The 18,068-nt window shown below is 40.3% G+C and overlaps 1 protein-coding gene across 9 annotated transcripts in view; it reads left to right on the top strand.

The window, feature by feature from the left end:
* The window catches only part of LTBP1 (latent transforming growth factor beta binding protein 1), a 210,017-nt gene that overhangs the window by 186,235 nt on the left and 5,714 nt on the right, over nucleotides 1-18,068 (top strand). For 8 of the 9 annotated variants that reach the window (XM_075089238.1, XM_075089236.1, XM_075089237.1 and 5 more), the window contains 5 exons: nucleotides 152-238; nucleotides 3,227-3,355; nucleotides 4,665-4,805; nucleotides 7,143-7,313; nucleotides 17,672-17,794. In XM_075089238.1, coding sequence (XP_074945339.1) covers nucleotides 152-238; nucleotides 3,227-3,355; nucleotides 4,665-4,805; nucleotides 7,143-7,313; nucleotides 17,672-17,794 — 651 coding nt within the window. The remainder of the gene's footprint in view (nucleotides 1-151; nucleotides 239-3,226; nucleotides 3,356-4,664; nucleotides 4,806-7,142; nucleotides 7,314-17,671; nucleotides 17,795-18,068) is intronic. The other variant, XM_075089233.1, reaches the window with a different exon arrangement.

Below are 18,068 nucleotides of genomic sequence, written 5' to 3'. Positions count from 1 at the left end.
AGCTACAGATGTGCATGAGTGCCTGATAGATGTGAATAAGGCAAACTGTTGCCTCAGATTTCTCAAAATACCCTGAAACACATATGTAACACATACGTATGTGAGTAACTTTTTTAAAACCACATAATTTTTTGTTTTCTCTCTCTCCTAGCTGAATTTACTGACTTGTGTCCTGAAGGAAAAGGTTTCATTCCCTCTGGAGAATCATCTTACGGGCTTCTTGCTCAGAATTACAAAGGTCAGTATTGATTTGTATTAAGTTTATTCAGAAGTTCTGGTAGTTGACTGACTAGAAATGTGAGCCAGCAATGTAAACATACTAATCCAAATTTTATTAGGTGACAAAAACAGCTTGTGATATGAAACATTACTGAAAATCATCGTTTGACAGATTGTTAAGAACGCCAATTATACAGTCTCTATAATCTTCTGGTTTAATTTATACTAAGCGCTACATACTGTGAGAGGAGGTGCTGAGACCACAAACCTCAAATACTGATTTGAAATTCAAAGCCACCTTAAATTTGTAAATAAATGGGGAGTTGGGAGAGAGAAAAAAAGTTCTGTTAAACATGAGACTTACAAGTGCGAATTAATATAAAAACTGGAGAGAGGTTCAGCAGTGATGGTTTTTATTACAGAACTTCATGAAGTAAGTATTGAACAAAAGATTGTAGAGAAACATGAGAGAAGGGGATGGTGTGGGTGGTAGGGGGTTGGCATCACTAAGAAGGAAAAGTGAGATCAGCAAAATTCCTTTTCAAGTTTCAGAAGTAGCCATCAATATTAATAATTTGTGAAATTAATTTTACTTGGCATAAACACTATATTTGTGTTAGCTAAAATGAAGACAACATCTTTTCTTTGGGTGACATAGCAGCTACAGGATCTTTACAAAAGCACACACATTTTACATATTTGTTCCTATTGGGATTGCCATTTTACAAATCAAGAACTAAATGTAGAGAGTAGCATGTTCAGATTGCATAAAAATGAAGTAAAATTTACTGGTTTCAAAAGACCTTAATAGAGGTGTAGTATGACATGTTGGTAGATAAGCATTTGTCAGAGTTGCTTCTAAATCACTAATCTGTCAGACCTAATTCTGCGAGATGACAAAAACTGGTGGAACTTAAAAGAATTGGGTTTTTTTCCTACTGATTGTCACGTGTACCTTCTCAAAATATCCTTCCTCACTGACTAGGACACTACTAGGTCCATTTTCCTATTGAGTTAGTGAGTACACCATGGTTGAGTTCAGTTCTCTGTCCTCCTTATAGCTTTTTGTGTTATCCTCGCCAGGTGTTTCTTTGCGTCTGGCAGGTGCATGGGACATGGAAAAGATAGTAAAGATTATAAGGTGCTAATACCCAGATTCATTCAAACTAATGAGGGCATTTAAACGGGGTAACTCACATAAGACTTCCACTCTCTGGAGATGTCACTTTGTCCACCAACTTGGAGGAAAGAACAAAGTGCCATGGGACAAATGCAGACCTGAGACTGATGGGAGCAGGCGCCAGTGTTGGACAGTCTGACAGCTTCCATCTAGACAAGTCAGAATGCTGTCACAGAGCTCATTTTAAAAGTCCTGTTACTCTCTGAGAGTATTTTTATTCAGGGATTGTTTAAGTGTGTTGTTTAGATCTGCAAAGGTAAGATTTCTGTATATCTTTGCAATGTAGACTTAGGACATGCTGTGTATACAGTATGTCCAAACATGTCTCAGAAAATCTGTATTGTTTTTGTTTTGCCACCTCAGGGTTGGTAATATCTCTAGCTGCCATAAATATTGAAGTGTGGAATAGTTCATCAGGTAATATCTTCCAGAAATCCTTGTCATAATAAGACCTTTTCTGTTTCCAATGAGTTTAATTTGTAACAACCATAGGAATGGCATAAAGGACAAACAATAAATGGACAAGTACTTTTAGTAATGTCGTCTTTCACCCAGCTAGCCTTCCTTGATTCTACTCCCAGGCTTTCCCATTTTTCCCCAGACACAAATCCATATTCAACAGGAAGAAGACAGACTTGTACATGACACTTCCTATTAATCTTTGCATTGTTCTTGCTGCTGAACAGTCAAACTTAAAATATTTAATGTCTGAAGCCACTTAGTGGCTGGAAGAGTGGCTGTAAAAACAAAGAGCTGAAGTTCTTCTGGAAAAAGCAAGCATTGAATAATTCACCTTTAAAACTGCTGTACAGCTGGAAATGACAGCTTTGGGCTAAAATCTGTGTTGCCCCAGAGTAAATGGGGAGTAAATCTATAGAAGGCAGTTGATTAAGACAATTGGTATTGAGAGGAGAATCACTGACCTTACGCTGTACTTTTTACTGCAATTTTTTAATACCAGCCTAGCTTTAACAGACTATTCTAGGCAGGTCCAGCAAATGAAAAGTAGGTTGGAAAAATGGAAGTGAATGGAATTCCAACAGTAAGAAACACATAAATACAAGACTGGGAAAAAATGTGTACAACTGTGAAAAGCTATATATGAGCTGGCATATATTTTCCATGAAACCTCCCTGAGAACATTCAGCCTCATTTGAAAGTGTGGTAGATTCTCTTTGTCAGCTGTCACTAGGTCTGTAGCAGTTGCAGCCTTATACTTAGCAACAGACACAATTGTTCCTACATGGTGGGAAGTCTCCACAGAGGCTGCACACACAGCTTTGAAAAACAAAGTCACAAGCAGTGCAGATATGAAGATTCCCTGCCATGCACAGCAGAGCCACAGAACTGTGGAGAGAGGGAAGTAGTCACGAAGTGCACCCATATGCATAACTGCTTAGTTTTGTAACTAGACGGTGTGATTACATTACATCCACGGTGGGAATCCCTTGGGTAAAGCAAATTATATTGGAAAATACAGGCCATATTCTTCATCTGTTTTGCTTGGAGCTAAGAGCAATGTGGCACCAAACAAAAGAAAAGGGAGCTGCAGAGTTTTCCAGTCTCTGTGTGCCACAGGACTTATCCTGACAAGGGAAAGGGAAAGTCATGGTCCACCAGTTTTCCCTTTCCCATTCTGGCTATGAGTACATTGTAGCCCTCTTCCACACCAGGTTTTTTTTTCCTGTGAGTGTCTGTGCTCCTGGGACCCTCTGTTTAAAGTGGAGTTTGCTTGAACAGAGAAGTGTATAGGCTTTATTCCGCCTTGCTCCTCTGCATGGCCTCATAATAATTATGGTAACACGGCCTTTAATGTTTTCTCCCCAGACGCCGATGAATGCCAACTCTTTGGACAAGAGATCTGTAAAAATGGCTTCTGTTTGAATACGCAGCCAGGTTACGAGTGCTACTGCAAACAAGGCACATACTATGACCCTGTTAAGCTCCAGTGCTTTGGTAAGTTTATTTAAAGCGGTCTTGTCACTATAATGGTATGCAGATGGGCAAAATGAGCAGACTTGTACGGCAGGATTCCCATCAGAACTGCAGTATTCCCAGCAAGGGGAGGAACACTCAGCCTCTGAACTCCTGTAGCAGCTTTTTAAGAGGCATTGGGTCATTTCCCTTCCCTTCTGCTTGGCTGGGCAGCAATTCTGGCTGACATGGTGATGGCATGTAGAGCGGGGTTTGCTTTATTTGCTTCCTTTCTCAGCAAATTGCTCCCAGGAGTTTGCATCTCCAGAACAGCCCCTTGTGCCCCTTTGACTGCAGAGTGTAGAGCTGGTACTGGCCAGGCAGTACAAAGTGATCAGAGGTGGCTCCCTCTTATATGCATGCTGCTGCTTCACTCTGCCAAGGTACAATTTAGCCTTCTGTTCTTTGTATGTGGGGTAAGCAGTGAAAGCCTGTATGTTGAAGCTCACCTTTCATTTGGTAAGTGTGCTGGTTTTAATTTAAATCAAATGAACACAGATTTTTTTTAAAGGACAGGAATTTCCCACAAGGATTTAATATGCAATGTGAAATTACAGTTCAAGTCATTGATAAGCCCATTTTAGTCTGCACAACCTTGTACTCCTTTGGTTCTGGTATTCGGCTGAAAAGTATCCATAACTTTGCCGCTAGCTTTTGCTTTGTAAGCAGAAAACGGTGTATAATGTGCAGAATAGCATAATGAAAGGAAGTAATTTTTGCAACCACAATAAGAGAGCCTTCCACCTTGGGATTCTAAGACTGTTCTTTACAAAGGGTGGGAGTTTTGCTGATTTAATGTAATTTATCTAAAGTAAAATAGCCTGCTCTTCCCTTTGAGCTAAATTTCTGCTTTTCTTCTCCAAGACAAACAAAGGAATAGAACCACTGTGGCTAGATAAGGTGATCCCTTCTCCTGACCAGCTCATGAAGAGTCTCAGAGAGTATGCCCACCTCTAATGCCTGCTGGCACTGTCCTAAAGGGATAGGAACATGGGAAGCAGCTGCAGCTGTGCTGGATGCAGGGTGTGCCTGGCACTCCAACCCCTGCAGCAGCCTTCCTCATCCAGATTTTCCCTAGTATTTGAGGTTTAGAGGTCAGCATCCTGCTGATCTGCCTGTCCTTCTCCACGGGCACAGGTGGGATTTTGCTGCCAGCAATTGGTATTTGTGGTAATTAACAGAAGGTGGGCAGGGAAATCTGCTCCTAATATAGGAAAATATAAACATGGATTAACAACAATGCGACTACTTTATGCTGGCTCTCCTTGATACGTTTCCTTCCATTTTAAAGACACGGATGAATGTCAGGATCCAAACAGCTGTATTGATGGCCAGTGCATTAACACAGAAGGATCTTACAACTGTTTCTGTACACACCCAATGGTTCTGGACGCAACAGAAAAGCGATGCATCAGACCAGCAGATTCAAGTGGTATGATCCATTATACATATTACTGAAGCGAGTACACCTCTGCGAGGTGGTGCTGACATGGCTACAGACCTCAGTGAGCTTAGACTGGGTCATGCTTGGATGAGCCCGCTCTTTTGGAGGATTTTTGGAAGGCAATGGTTGCACCATCATCTGTTGATCCAGAAGGCATCGTGATGCAGGACTCCACAGGGCTCCACTTTGCCAGTGCAGACAGGAGATTGCCACAAGTATTAATGAGGTTAGGCTTGGGCTGGGGAGTCTTCAGCCCCCTGACTCACCAGCTCTGTGTCTGCCTCATGCAGCCTCGTAGGTAATGAGGCACAGCCAGCTTGCTGTCTCACTAATGCTGGGTGTTGGCTGTGGGCTAACTCTGGAGATTCAAGTCAGAGTGTGTGACGGCTTCTAACAAAGCAAGGAATAAAACCAGAAATAACAGGATATGGGAGGAAATAGCTGAAATTTTATCTATGCTTTTAATTGATTAATATTGAGGGTACATCGAGCTCACATTTTCAAGCTGTGGGCTGCAGTGTCACTGTTAAAGTAAGGCTTTTGCATGTTTTTTTAATTGCAGGAGACATTGATTTCAGAAAAAATGTTAGATATTACTAGATTCTTAGAAACGTCTCAGAAATCCAGAGCATTACACAGTCTGCACGGCTCTGTCTATGCCACACACATCTTCAAAAGAAATGTTGCAATGGGTTTGATTAGTATTGGCACTGTATAGCCATAAATCCAGACCTCTGCTCCCTGCAACTTGCAATGAATTTTCCTAAAATGCTTCTGTGAAAGGAAATGGGAATACAGACTGAATGCCTGCTTTAGTCACTCCAAATTAGAAGTGTGATACTTTTGAGGAGTAATGTGGTCATACTCTTGCTTGAAACTGTGAAAGAACCACAGCACTTCTATTGTTCAATCTTCAGTTAAACAAACCAAGAGCAGGATTGTCCTTTGGGTTCATCTAGGATGTGAAGAGAATGCAAGGGCCCAAAGGGTCTTCTGTCATGTGACATTGGGGCTGATACAGCAATGAATCATCTCACCCAGCACAAAATGCTCAAGCCTTGTATCACTACTGGCAAAGTCCTCACTAACACAGAGGAGGAGGGGACAGACTGGTTCCTTTGCTGCCAGCAGGATTTGGAGTTGGTTGCAGAAACACACTGCTGCTCTTCACTGTGTGTTCTGGCAAGTTCTTAGTAGACTAGGTATCTAAATCTGGTCACCTTTGCACTTTCAGAACTCACTGTTTTACCTTGAGCTAGGTTTCAATTCTGTACTCACCCACACACCACTGCATCATGTAAAAATGCAGTTAATAGATACGCACAGACAAAACAGAACAACCTTGGTTTGTGCCAACACTCAGTTTTCACTCTATGTTGGAACCAAATCAAAACCTTACAGATGTCTTTACAAAACAATTGTGCTGAGGTTTTTACATTCCAAGTGGAAGATTAAGTTTTCAGTTCCTCTCCCTCTGATCAGTAGCAATCAGAGATTGCTAGGACTAGGAATTGTTCCTGCTGAGATCTTTGTCAGATCTAGTATGCCTCTGAAATACTCCAGCTTTGACAAAAATACATGTTTTTGTTAATGTTCGTAAGAATGTGACAGTAGTTTGCAGCCGTATTCTGTCTCTAACAATAGCTGTAAGTGGATGATTAGGGACCAGAAGAACAGATAAACAATACTTTTCCTCACCCTCCCCAGCACTCTCCCAGCCTCCAGCTATTTTCAGCTCAGGGGATTTCCTGAGCCTGATGTAGTTTGTCTGTTTATTTAATGGGATTCTCTTCCAAGTATTTGTCAAGTCTCCCATTGAGCCCATGTAAAATTGTTGTTCAGCTCTGCCCTAGCTATAAATGTTCTTTCAGATGCCATTGACAGCAATATAAGAAAACCAAAATAACTTTTAAAGATTCACTTTGTGGATAGAGTTCCTCAAATATTCACCTCTGTCCTAACACTGGTTTTTGTCAAACTCTGTTAACTTCCAGTGAGAGCAGAGCTGAGTCAGTGTTAACCGTTCAGCAATGACCACTGATTTAGGAAGTTTTATTTCTTGGGTGTCCAACACAATGTGCTTTTAAATTGGCCGTAGAGTGCCAAATCAGAACCTTTTAAGATTTTTGCAAAGCAGAACACTCAAGGGATGGCCACCTCAGGCAGCTAAAATGGTCATGACTTCCAAGCCTAAATTTGTATTCAGCAAAGTCTGTAAAGCTACTTATTTTTCTAATCTAAGTTTAAGAAATCCTGCATTATGCGAGTATCTTTTTGTAAAATAACAGTGCTGTGATGATGCTCTAATACCGTCTTCTCCATCAGAACAAACTGAAGAAACTGAGGTCTACCAGGATCTTTGCTGGCAGCATCTAAGTGATGATTTTGTTTGTAGTCGACCTCTGGTTGGAAAGCAGACAACATATACTGAGTGCTGTTGCCTATACGGTGAAGCCTGGGGCATGCAGTGTGCACTGTGTCCTATGAAAGAGTCAGGTAAGGAAACCTGCATGTTAATTCTTGGAATGAAATCTGAAATACATCATCAGTTTAATCCTTTGTATTTACACTAGAGCTACTCCATAAGAAAGAACAAAACACTTTCAAGAGGTAGCCCTTCAAGAAGTAATGGAATTTTTTCTCATTAATTAAGGGGAAACCATTACAGCTTAGATTTTGAAAACGTAGCTGCTTTTATTTTTTGGCACTTACAGGACCCATTTCCTTCAGGCGGAAGGAACTATCAGTGACTGGCAATTTAGAACCTCAGTGGAAACAGGAGGGCATTTTAAGGATAGCAGAGTTACCTAACATTACGGACAAATTAAAAACCATCTATGAAAATGCAGGTCATGTGCACACACATGTGTGATACTCAACAGGCTACATAACTGTTTTAGACTTTTGTTGCTGGTATTGTACATTCAGATGCATTTTTCAGTGTGATAGTCTGCCAGGCTGGCTGCAATTAGATGTGTGTGTTTGATAAGGATCTGGTAAGTTGTGGTTTAGAATCACTAAACCTATCAAAGAATTAGTTGGTATTATATGGCTATATGCTCAGATATTATGAAATGTATAGGTGAGCAATTTAAGACACGTAAGGGAAATCGAGTACCAATAGGACTGAAGAATTTCCAGGGAGTATAACGTAATGTTTCATTTATGTGTTTAGAAATTAGACCTTGTTCCAGGCTATTTCAGGTAGAAGCTGCTTCTTGCGGTGACTATAAAAGCTAAATGGATAGAGAGATTGCCATTGACAGACAGACTTCCTTCTGGGGCCTAGGGACTGGACAAGAGATCGGTGGAATCAGCACAAGTATACGCCATGCTGTGCCTGAGATGTGTCAGCCCTGGTATATACAGTCTGGTACCATACTAACTTCCTCCCCCATATAAACTATGCGAAGGCCTAGTTTGGATGTAGCTTTCTTACTACAAATGTGTCTTTCAGTACTATGGTTTTCCATGTAGGAATACCATGCTACACTAGTAAAGCATTTTGTTCTGATCATACCTGGATTTTTACTTGGGCTCGTGTTACTCTAACCATAAAGTTGTGGCTAAAGCAGTACATGTTTTCCTTGTAGCAAGAACCCTGGAGTTAAAACTGCATAGAGAAGCTCAGTGAAGCGTTAATGTGGTTGTTTGTGTCTGATTGGGTTTTATGTTTTTATAATTTACTTGCAAGGTCCCTGAACCTGTTCTATATCTTTACTTGTTTGAGTTTCCTTTGGAAGTGCAGGAACTGAGTTAAAGTGCCTGATTTTGATGATGTTGGCTGGAGTTAAGTGCTGGCTGAGGCTTACCCCAGAAAGAGACTGAAAAAGAAAAACAGGGCATGACAGCAGCTTGATTTATAAGATATGGAAATCTCTGAAGTGTCTTTGTCAGAACAAATCTTACAGGAGGACATTCCCAGGCATTGAATTGCTACACCTGCTAGAATAACAATTGCAATGGAATGAAGTGTAATAGTAAAAAAAAAATACAGGGCAATAGCTAATAGCAGGAATTGTTGCTATGACCCAGAGCTCCTCAGGGGAAAAGATAGAGCAGAATAAAGATTTTCTTTGTATGAAGTTCATCACATGGTGATAGTGACCCGTGTCATGCAAGCATGCAATCCTGAGAGAACGAAGAAAAGCTGTTCCTGGTAGAGAGAGTTCAGGTAGGTATGAGACTTCCTTCTGAAGATTTCTAGCTAGTTACATTTAAAGCAGGATAAATCTGAAAAAGAACAGAGGACTACCAAGATGATCAGGGAAGATGAAAAAAGCCAAACCTAGGTGCAGAACAAAGGCTGCAAATGATAAGACTCTCCACTGCAGCATAATTGTGGAGGGTTCCCACAAGCTTTTAAGTTAAATAATAGTGCTGATGTGAGGAATAAATTGGAACAGGTTTGGTCTGAATATACTTAGGCTTGAAATTAGATGGATTGTGACCATTAGGACCACAGGATTCTGAGCAGTGGGGTGCAGATCCCAACTAGCTCTGTGAAAAAACTTGAGAAATTAATTAAAAGCATGACAAAGAGGTTCCTGATGGATAACATGATGCTCTATGTCTCTTGGATGACCCTCAGTCAAAGTTAGTGAGCATTATGTTGGATCATAACATCTTTCTTCCTCCAGATGTAAGGTAATTTTTATGTGAAGTTTAATATGCATTGAAAAGTGTCCGCTTTAACTGAAACTACGAGGCATACTTTGATCCCCAAATACTTTAAATCATCACTATAGATTGGAACACGGATGGTTAAAAAAATAAAACATATTGAATCTTTATTATGTCAGAACAAACTTATATTTCATAATGGAAAGCTTACATTTCGTAGTGGAGGTGGTATATGCTCATATGTCCTCACACACATGTGCATGCGCACACGGAGAAACCTGGAAGCCTTTCTCTGTTTTCAGGAACATTTACCAAGAAAAATTTAAAGCTGACTGAACTGAATAAATGATTCATTTGACATGTCTTCAGTTTGTAACATTTAAAGTGATATCATTGGCTCGAGAGAGTGCTTTCACACTTCTGGGCCAGGGGGTCACAGGTTCAAGTCCTGGCTGGGGAACCTGGAATTTCTCCATTTTTAAATACTTGTGTATTGTGTTGGCCAGATTCACTACTGAAGGTGGTTGCTTATTTCCCAAGTTAGGGGCATTCCGAAGATTTGTAACACATGTTAAAGAAGATCTGGGGATGTGAAAAGCGTTACCACCAGACTACTTTCACCATGAAATGGGTTGGATCATAGAATGGATCATTCACTGATCTGTGGTTTCCTTTTCCCTTTTTTATACTCCCTTGTATTTGACTATCTAGGTGCTGCGCATAGAAGGAAATACAGACCTACCGTCACAAGTGATACATATTTGCAAGTTCTTTCTAAAACAAATCCTAAATTTTGTGTCCCAGCTTTTCTTGGAAGCACTTCCATTTTTCATGACAAGGTTTAAATGTCCTGTTTAAGGTCAAAACCACCAGGAAGATAGAGAACTTTTATAAGAATTGATCCATATAAATGAAAAACAAATCCAGCCTTTCATCAGCATGAAAACAGAATTTACGTAGTTGCTAAGATTTCTAAAAACTACTAATGGATGCTTGATCAAACAGACCTCACTGAAAATGACACTAAACATCAGAGCCTAAGACAAAAATAAGTAGCACCTGTTGAAGTACTGGAACTGAACAGCAACACCTTAACAGCAGTTAGACTGATAAGTATTTTGATGACAACATCAAGGAACAAACTCAAAATACTAGTTGAAAATCCTGATCACAATAGTGCAAACATGAACTGTAGTGATGTGACTGAGTACATCTTGTACAAACAATTTTGTGGAGGAGGCCTTCTTCCCATTAAATGAAGAAAGCAAAGAGATTGTTTTCAGTTACATCGGTTCTAACGTTATGATGTTATGATATCATCATAGTACAGATAAAGGCTTTCACAGATTGCACCCAATACCAAAATGTTAACTACTGAAATGTATTCTCTCTGGGCTCAATGTGGTGGTAAATGGTATTTGCCCAAAGAATTTTTAGTCATTATCCTTAAGAAACCTCTGTATTCTTTGAGGTTTGTCATTTGCAGTCTGCAACAACTGACCAGTTGAGGAAAATTAGAAAATTGAATACTTTTGTTTTAGGTAACAAAATCAAAACATACTTTCTTCATTGCACCCACCCCAAAAAAACCCTGTCAGACAACCTGCCTTCAGAAGTTCTGCTTCCTTCGTCAATCTACTGTTAGTGCAGTGAGGCCTAGCTGTCTCCATCCAGAGTCCGTGCTCTAGTAACTGGCAGCAGGATCAAAGCATCCATGCCAGAAAACAGAGCAACTGGCCAAGATGGAAAAAATCTGGAATCTAAAATAAGGCCGTACACAACTCATGTTAACCTACACATGTAACACCTGAAATATAAACCTGCTGAGCCTCCAGAAGCTCCTGTCAGACCCTTATGGGACTGGAGCGGATTTTAGACAGGGTGCATTGTTACAGGGTACAGGAAAATTGAAGGGAGGAGCTAGAAGTAACAGCTAGAAAATGTTGAGTATCATGGCATGTTTAATTTAGGGAGACTGCCTATTTTAGTATTTTTAAAATGATCTTTGGAAACCTGTCTTTGGAGTTGGTTATTGCAGTGCAGTACCACCTTTACTTCAGTAACACCTTAGGATGCTAGGAAGGTGGAATGAGGTGCCCTTGAACTAAAGATATGCCGGTCTGCTGGGGAGGGTGCTTTCTCCTTCTTCTGTAGGTGGCTGCCTGGAGAAGTTTTAATATGGAAAAAAAGAGGTAAGGTAAGACTGGGACTCTGCAGTTTTAACAGATGTTTTAATAACTGTTTCTTGAGGGTGGGGGGTACATTACTACACTTATAACTAAGAACTTGTTGGTAGTCTGACTACTGAGATAATGTCATGACCACATACTTAGGGAACTAAGTATGCACCAGCACCAGCATTCAGTTTATCAGCCTGCTTATTTGTGTAACCTTATACATACCTTGTACTTTTTTACTGTAAGTTTTAAATTCTGGTAGTTTGTGGGGTTTTATGGAACCACTTTATGTTTAGATGATCTGCAGAAAGGACAATGGTAGAACTCCAGCCAGTCGATGTTACGGATGTTCTGTGGGACTAGGAGTCACATAAAGAACTGCTGAAGGCTTATGTTGTAGTACAAGTTTCTATTGATCTCCACCTTAGCATTTGCAAAGCCCAGACTAGGCGAACACTGAGGGTAGTTGGTAACATGAATCATCTGGGGTGTTGCATCATGTAGGATTTCTTTTGGCCAATTTCATGTGTTTTTTTTACACAGAAACCCACAGCTGTGCTGGTCCTACCAGCTTCCCCTTCTGTCAGGAAAAAGAAATAGGCACCCTGAGCATTAGATTCCTCTGACCTGTTCTAGACATATACTTTAGGATGAGATGGCATCCTAGAAGTGGTTAGGTCTTTCTGTGGACTAAAAAGGGACACTGGATGACTAATTCAGGTGCCTTGGTGACGCCTACATGTAGTTGTTGAATTATACCCCTTCTGGCAGGACAGACTGTTTGGATTGCATTTTTGTTGCAAAGAACTCAGTGTATCCTTTGTAAACATTATGAGTTAGTTCTGGGCTGAGCTTTCATGTTATGAGAACATGGTGTTCCCTTTGAGTTCTGGCTAACGTCACTTATGAAAATCTGGAAGTACAGGGAAAACCAATGTGTGTAAAGGATGAGTCTTCATCTGTCCTCTTTTGAGATGGTAAAGATCAGCAGGGAGGCACTGGCTTCTTTTCTGGAGGCTACCATTCATCTTTCCATTTAGGATGGCATTGTGTGTCCTTCCTTTCTGGTAATGACTCTGGACAAATGGATTGTCATTTGGGCTCAAAATATTACAGTTATTGGGCCTTGAATATTCAAAGTCTTATGCTCAGTTGTGCAGATTTTTGGCTGCTTTCATTTCTCTTGATGAAGATTTTCAGTGCTATTTCTGAAGTTCAGGAGAGGCATGCAGAATAGCCTTAGAAGGGTTTTCCTCATGGAACCTCACATTCCAAGTGTACATGGGAGTCAGCAAGGAGTCAGAAAGCCATTTGCAAGGTTGTGGCAGAAACAACCTGACTCTTACTACAACTTTTAACAATCTACCCCAAGAAGTAGGAGAGAGATTGTTGTTTTAGGAAATTTGAGCAGCCTTAGTTGAGGAACAAAACGTGACTACCAAGAGGTTTTTAAATAATCACGTTGGTAATACTTCAATTTTATCAAAAGTTTTACACCCACTGTGTGCTTTTCCTCAGTGATTTCATTTAGAGTATGTGAGGATATGAATATCCTTCTTAACTCATGAAAAAAAAAATCCTTTAAGACTGGTACTCTTCCCTTTTTCTTTAGCACCAAGAGTGGTAGAATATATGTGAATGCTGTCTAGCACAAACCTCAGCATCTGTTCATGGAGGACGTCAAATGATCTAAAGTGTCAAACAGCACAATCTAAATTTAGAGCAGAAGTATCTTCAGCTTTGGTTCACAGATGATGCAATCTCCTGAGAGAGCGTAAGTTTAACCAATTCAGACTGATGTCCAGAACCTCTGGTTTGGAAGGGGCATACATTACATGTAATAAGTGCTTTTTTGGCTTTGTCCTTCTCTGCAGTGAGTTCTTTCATGGTGAAACCATTGCATTCTTAAATAATTTGAAAGAACTGCCTCAGTGTTGATAGCTTTGGCTCCTTTTTTGTATGTGTGATGGTGACAATTCTGAGGAGCTGGAACAGAAATAAGGCTTGCTTTATGGGCAGGAGGTAGGATTGGCTGTGGTGCAGTTGTCTCATGGTTATGTCAGGAACAGCTTTTTTATATAATATTTTGCTTTAAATACATGAAATGTGGAGTATTTTTTCTCACTAGAGAAGACAAATAAGGCCCACAGAGGCTTGCACAGTTAAAACAACTGTATATGCAAATTAGATGCACATTTGCACAGCTACACTTGTGCTAACAAGCACCTAAAAGCCAGTCAGTCCATCCAATTTATGCTGTGTTGTCTCTGTCAGCTTAGCTTTCATCACCAATTATGGCTAACATCTGTGCCAGTACGCATGTGCATCTAGCTATAATCCCCTTACAGGCTTGTTTTATATGCACACATCTGACTTAAACAACATCCTTTACATTTTCGGAAGCATACATCAGCTTCCTTTTATAACAAGTTATACAACAAGCTGTCTCAATGCTTCATTTGCAAGTTATGGGAAAAACTTTGAAACGCATGGAGCAACGTAGACAATTATATTAAAACCACAAGTCTTTTTTCCCTTTGACCCACAGTTGTATTGTCCCTGATCACAGCCAGGGATGAGCGAGCAGAGAAGATAAATCCATATAGAGAAAGGTTTTATCGTTGATTGTGAATTACAGAAAATGTATGTTTTACTTTACATGAAAGATTATTTTGAAAGTGAGCATTAATTTCTGTGACAACTAAAATGTTTTGTCATTCAGGGGTAGTTACAGATTTTCCCTTGCCCCTTTACTGCCTTCTAGATCTGAGTCTCCCGCTGTCATCTCCCTAGGGCAGCATCATGCTCTTCTCTCATTTGTATACTGGCTGCAACTTTCTGTGCACCAGTCATGCTTTTACCCACAAATCTTACAGCACACTGTTCATTTAGTTCCTTTCCATGGAAGACGGTGACCAGCATAGAGCACAGTGACCCAAAATACACTATTTTTAATTTGAACTGTAGGAACATAGCATAGCAAGGGGAAAAGTTTAAAACAACAGAAATTGTATGTACACATCTGCTTTGCCATAACTTGTTCTACCCTCCAGAGGGGGACTCTGATGGGTTCGTTTTTCTCAGGCATCCAAGTCTCTAGTTTACCTTCTGTCAAAATGCCAGTGCTCATGATCTTCCCAGAACGTGGCCCCCCAAATGCTTTCAGTCTTTGTACTCTCCTCTCTGCCCACCCTTTTCACCCTGGAAAAAAAAAAGACAACCTCAGCAAGGTGGCAAGGTAACTTGCCATTGTTATTGGCCCTGAATTTCTTCTGTTGGTTTCTTAGGTGGGTTGCTGTTGCTCTCCTTGGGTTTATCTCCCGAGCAGCTGGTAACTGAACCTACACACTACAAAAGACGGGAGATAAAGTCTACACTACTTGGACAACTAAACGGAACATACAGTATTAAGAGGGTATTATAGGTAATTCCAAATCATCACAGTATAAATCAAAACAATACCATAAATTATATATAAGGATAGGTGTATACATTCTAAAGTGACTTAAGACTATTAATGCTCTGTCAGATTTTGTATTAGAGCTCTATATACAAATAATGTTTAACTTATTAAAAGATTTGTGTATTAACAAATGGTTAATTAAGCATAATAGACTTCAAGAGGTTAATGGAGTATTACAGCTATATGTGTAGCGTTGTAGAAGACCTTGATATAGTTACCACTCCTTGTAACAAATACCAAGTTTACAGTATGCCCTAAAACAGCTTTTCATCATTTTGTAGCCTCTAATTTACTTATAACAAGATCTAAAAACACAGACATCCAGAACTTGATTGGCAAAGGACCGATGTGGCAGGAAACAAGTTTCAATTGTCAACATTTCTTTATTCTTCTCTAGATAACAAGCAACTTTGCACTGGCAAACGTGCAATACAAAATAGTCTTGCACAATCTTCAATCTGCCCAACTCTCATGTACGTGAAAGCTCCAGCACTATGGATTTTCAAATATTTTGATTCTTTTCTTTAGAAGAAAAACATTTTCTACTACCAGTTTCACTAAGTGCAAAATAAGCACGGAATAATCTTGAGAAGCCAATGTCCAGGTTCTGTCTGATCCTTTCCATCAGATCGCATTCATGTGCAGAAGTAGTGATCCCTCAGACCTGCTTGCCTTGTCTCCTTGCCATTCACTGCCTGGTTTTGTGTGGTGGTCTTTTCAACACAGGCCAGATGAATTAGTATTTTGCGGTAGGGCATAGATTTCCTTTGCCAAGAACATTTGCGTGCACCTGTGAGAAAGTGCGTTTACACTTCTGCACAGCCTTTCTCTGTGTTCATATCGGAGCCCTTGGGCATATTGAGTTGCTCAACACAAAACAATGGAAGGAGTCAGTCTGAGATGATAACCTGGGTCTCCCCATACGTAGATGTTACTTGGGGTTAGATGTGGGAAAGGAAGAATAGGGTGTTAGCGGTCCTAAGGCAGCTATTAAAACTATGCTCGTTGTCATAGTATCTCAGCGCAAAGCTGTGCATTAAGGGATGTAGGTAATATTTGCTGTATGCCATTTCTTTGCTCACGCTGGCTTTGTTTCATGTGTCATGGGATGTCTCTCTTGTGCAGTGTACTTTTTCATCTGAAAGAGGAGAGGGTTGTTTGAATATAATTACTACTGTCTCTGTTTGAAGGATGCACATTGGTGAAAATCACCTTGCACTTGAAGCAGAAGGTGGTGAGATTTACAATGATTTGTCAGTTCTCTGGGAAGTTCATTCTGCAGACTCGACTGGCACCTATGACAGTTCTGCGATGTGCACAAACAAGCTTTGCCTGTATTTTAAGGTCTTATGCTCTCAAAGAGCCAAGTTGTCGACCACAGAATTCAAACAGACTTTTTGAATACTTTATTGTTTTCAGTACAAAACAAAACTGTTCCAGGTGGAGGAGGTACTACCTGTGAAAATAAAATAACAATGCTGGGCAGCAAGTGGGGCTGTGCTTTGCGTTGTCTAGAGGCAGTCTGGGTTTATCCAGCTATTTGCTGTCTGGGACAGTTCTACACAGCATGAGGTTTCTGGCTCTGTAACCATCTGCAATTCTTGGATTTTGTATCTGCTTAGGGCTTTTTTTCCTCTCTCTCTTCTGGTGGTTTTCTTTCCCGTCCTTACTCTGCCTGATTCTCAGAACATCAGGCAATCTTCACAGAAACAGATGCTAAATAGTCTGCAGTAACAGTAAAGGAGCACCTGGATTGCTGTATTTTAACGTTTCTATTTTCAAATAAATTGTCTCATATATATTTTAGGAAATGGTGATGGAAACAGAGATGACACAATAAATCAAATGAAAAATCAAACCCTGCATCAGCTTTTCTGACATGAACTCTGACACCTAAAATGAAGAGTTGCTTTGGTCCGCTTCAACTTGTATAGTCTAGCTATTGGAGAGAGGCAGAATATCAGAGTATAACTATTTCTCCTTTGTATTTCCCCTTGCCCTTTGAGGTTCACGGCCAAGGAGACTTTGAACAGCGCTCATACGTAAGCCTGTGCTTTGAAGATACAGTTTGCAGATGAGCGTGCGCTATTTTAGAAGGATTTTTCATCCTCTGATCTCTGCAGGTTGGCTGACGCTGCCAGAAATATGGCCCTGCCTGCTCCAGTTTGGGTCCTTTGGGGTGGCTTCTGCTGGCAGCCACAATGGTCTGGGGTAGCCTTTGTTCCCCCAAAACGAGAAGTGTAACCATAGGGTTAGAAGGGTACATTGGTAGCAGGATATGCAGCGTCCCTCTGCTCTTGCTTCCTGTGCAGGCCAGAAGAACCTGACCCATAACTATTTGTACAGTTATTGACTCAAATCTATCCCTATTGTTATCCCTATTATGACTTAATGGTCTGTGTTTGGCTCATTAACATTTTAATGACATTTTTCTTGAAGAGAGAATGCTTTGTGGAAATTGTAGATTTATGGTGTTTCTAGGAAGATAAGTTTATTTCCAGCTAATATGAACCGCAGCTCACTGGGACTAATGTAATGCAGCCTGTGTTACAAGTGATTAGTTTTATATCCTATTTTCTTTCCCCCCACAGAGGATTATGCCCAGCTGTGCAACATTCCTGTTCCAGGATCTCGACGGCCATATGGACAAGATGCTTTGGTTGACTTCGAGGAGCACTACACTCCAGAAACTAATCCATACTTTGTTGAAGACCGTAAGCAAGTTTCTCTGTTATGTAAAATACTTGAAATAAGGGTTGTAACTTGGATTATTTCCCTGTAGCTGGCTTCGTTCTTCTGTTTGCTTCTGAGTAATGTGGCCTATTTATGTTTTAGTTATTCCAATGACACTAGCTTTCAGTCAGGTGTTCTGGTTCAAGAGCCAGTGTTGTATAAGAGTCCAGTTGGGCTCAGAGCACAGAATTAATTTTTAATATAGTGAAACGGTTTGTGCCAAATATACTAAATTTGAATTTACCAACAGATTTA

This window comes from Phalacrocorax aristotelis, chromosome 3, assembly GCF_949628215.1.
Source record: "Phalacrocorax aristotelis chromosome 3, bGulAri2.1, whole genome shotgun sequence".
NCBI lineage: Eukaryota > Metazoa > Chordata > Aves > Suliformes > Phalacrocoracidae > Phalacrocorax > Phalacrocorax aristotelis.
This window is presented reverse-complemented; position numbering and strand designations above follow the sequence as displayed.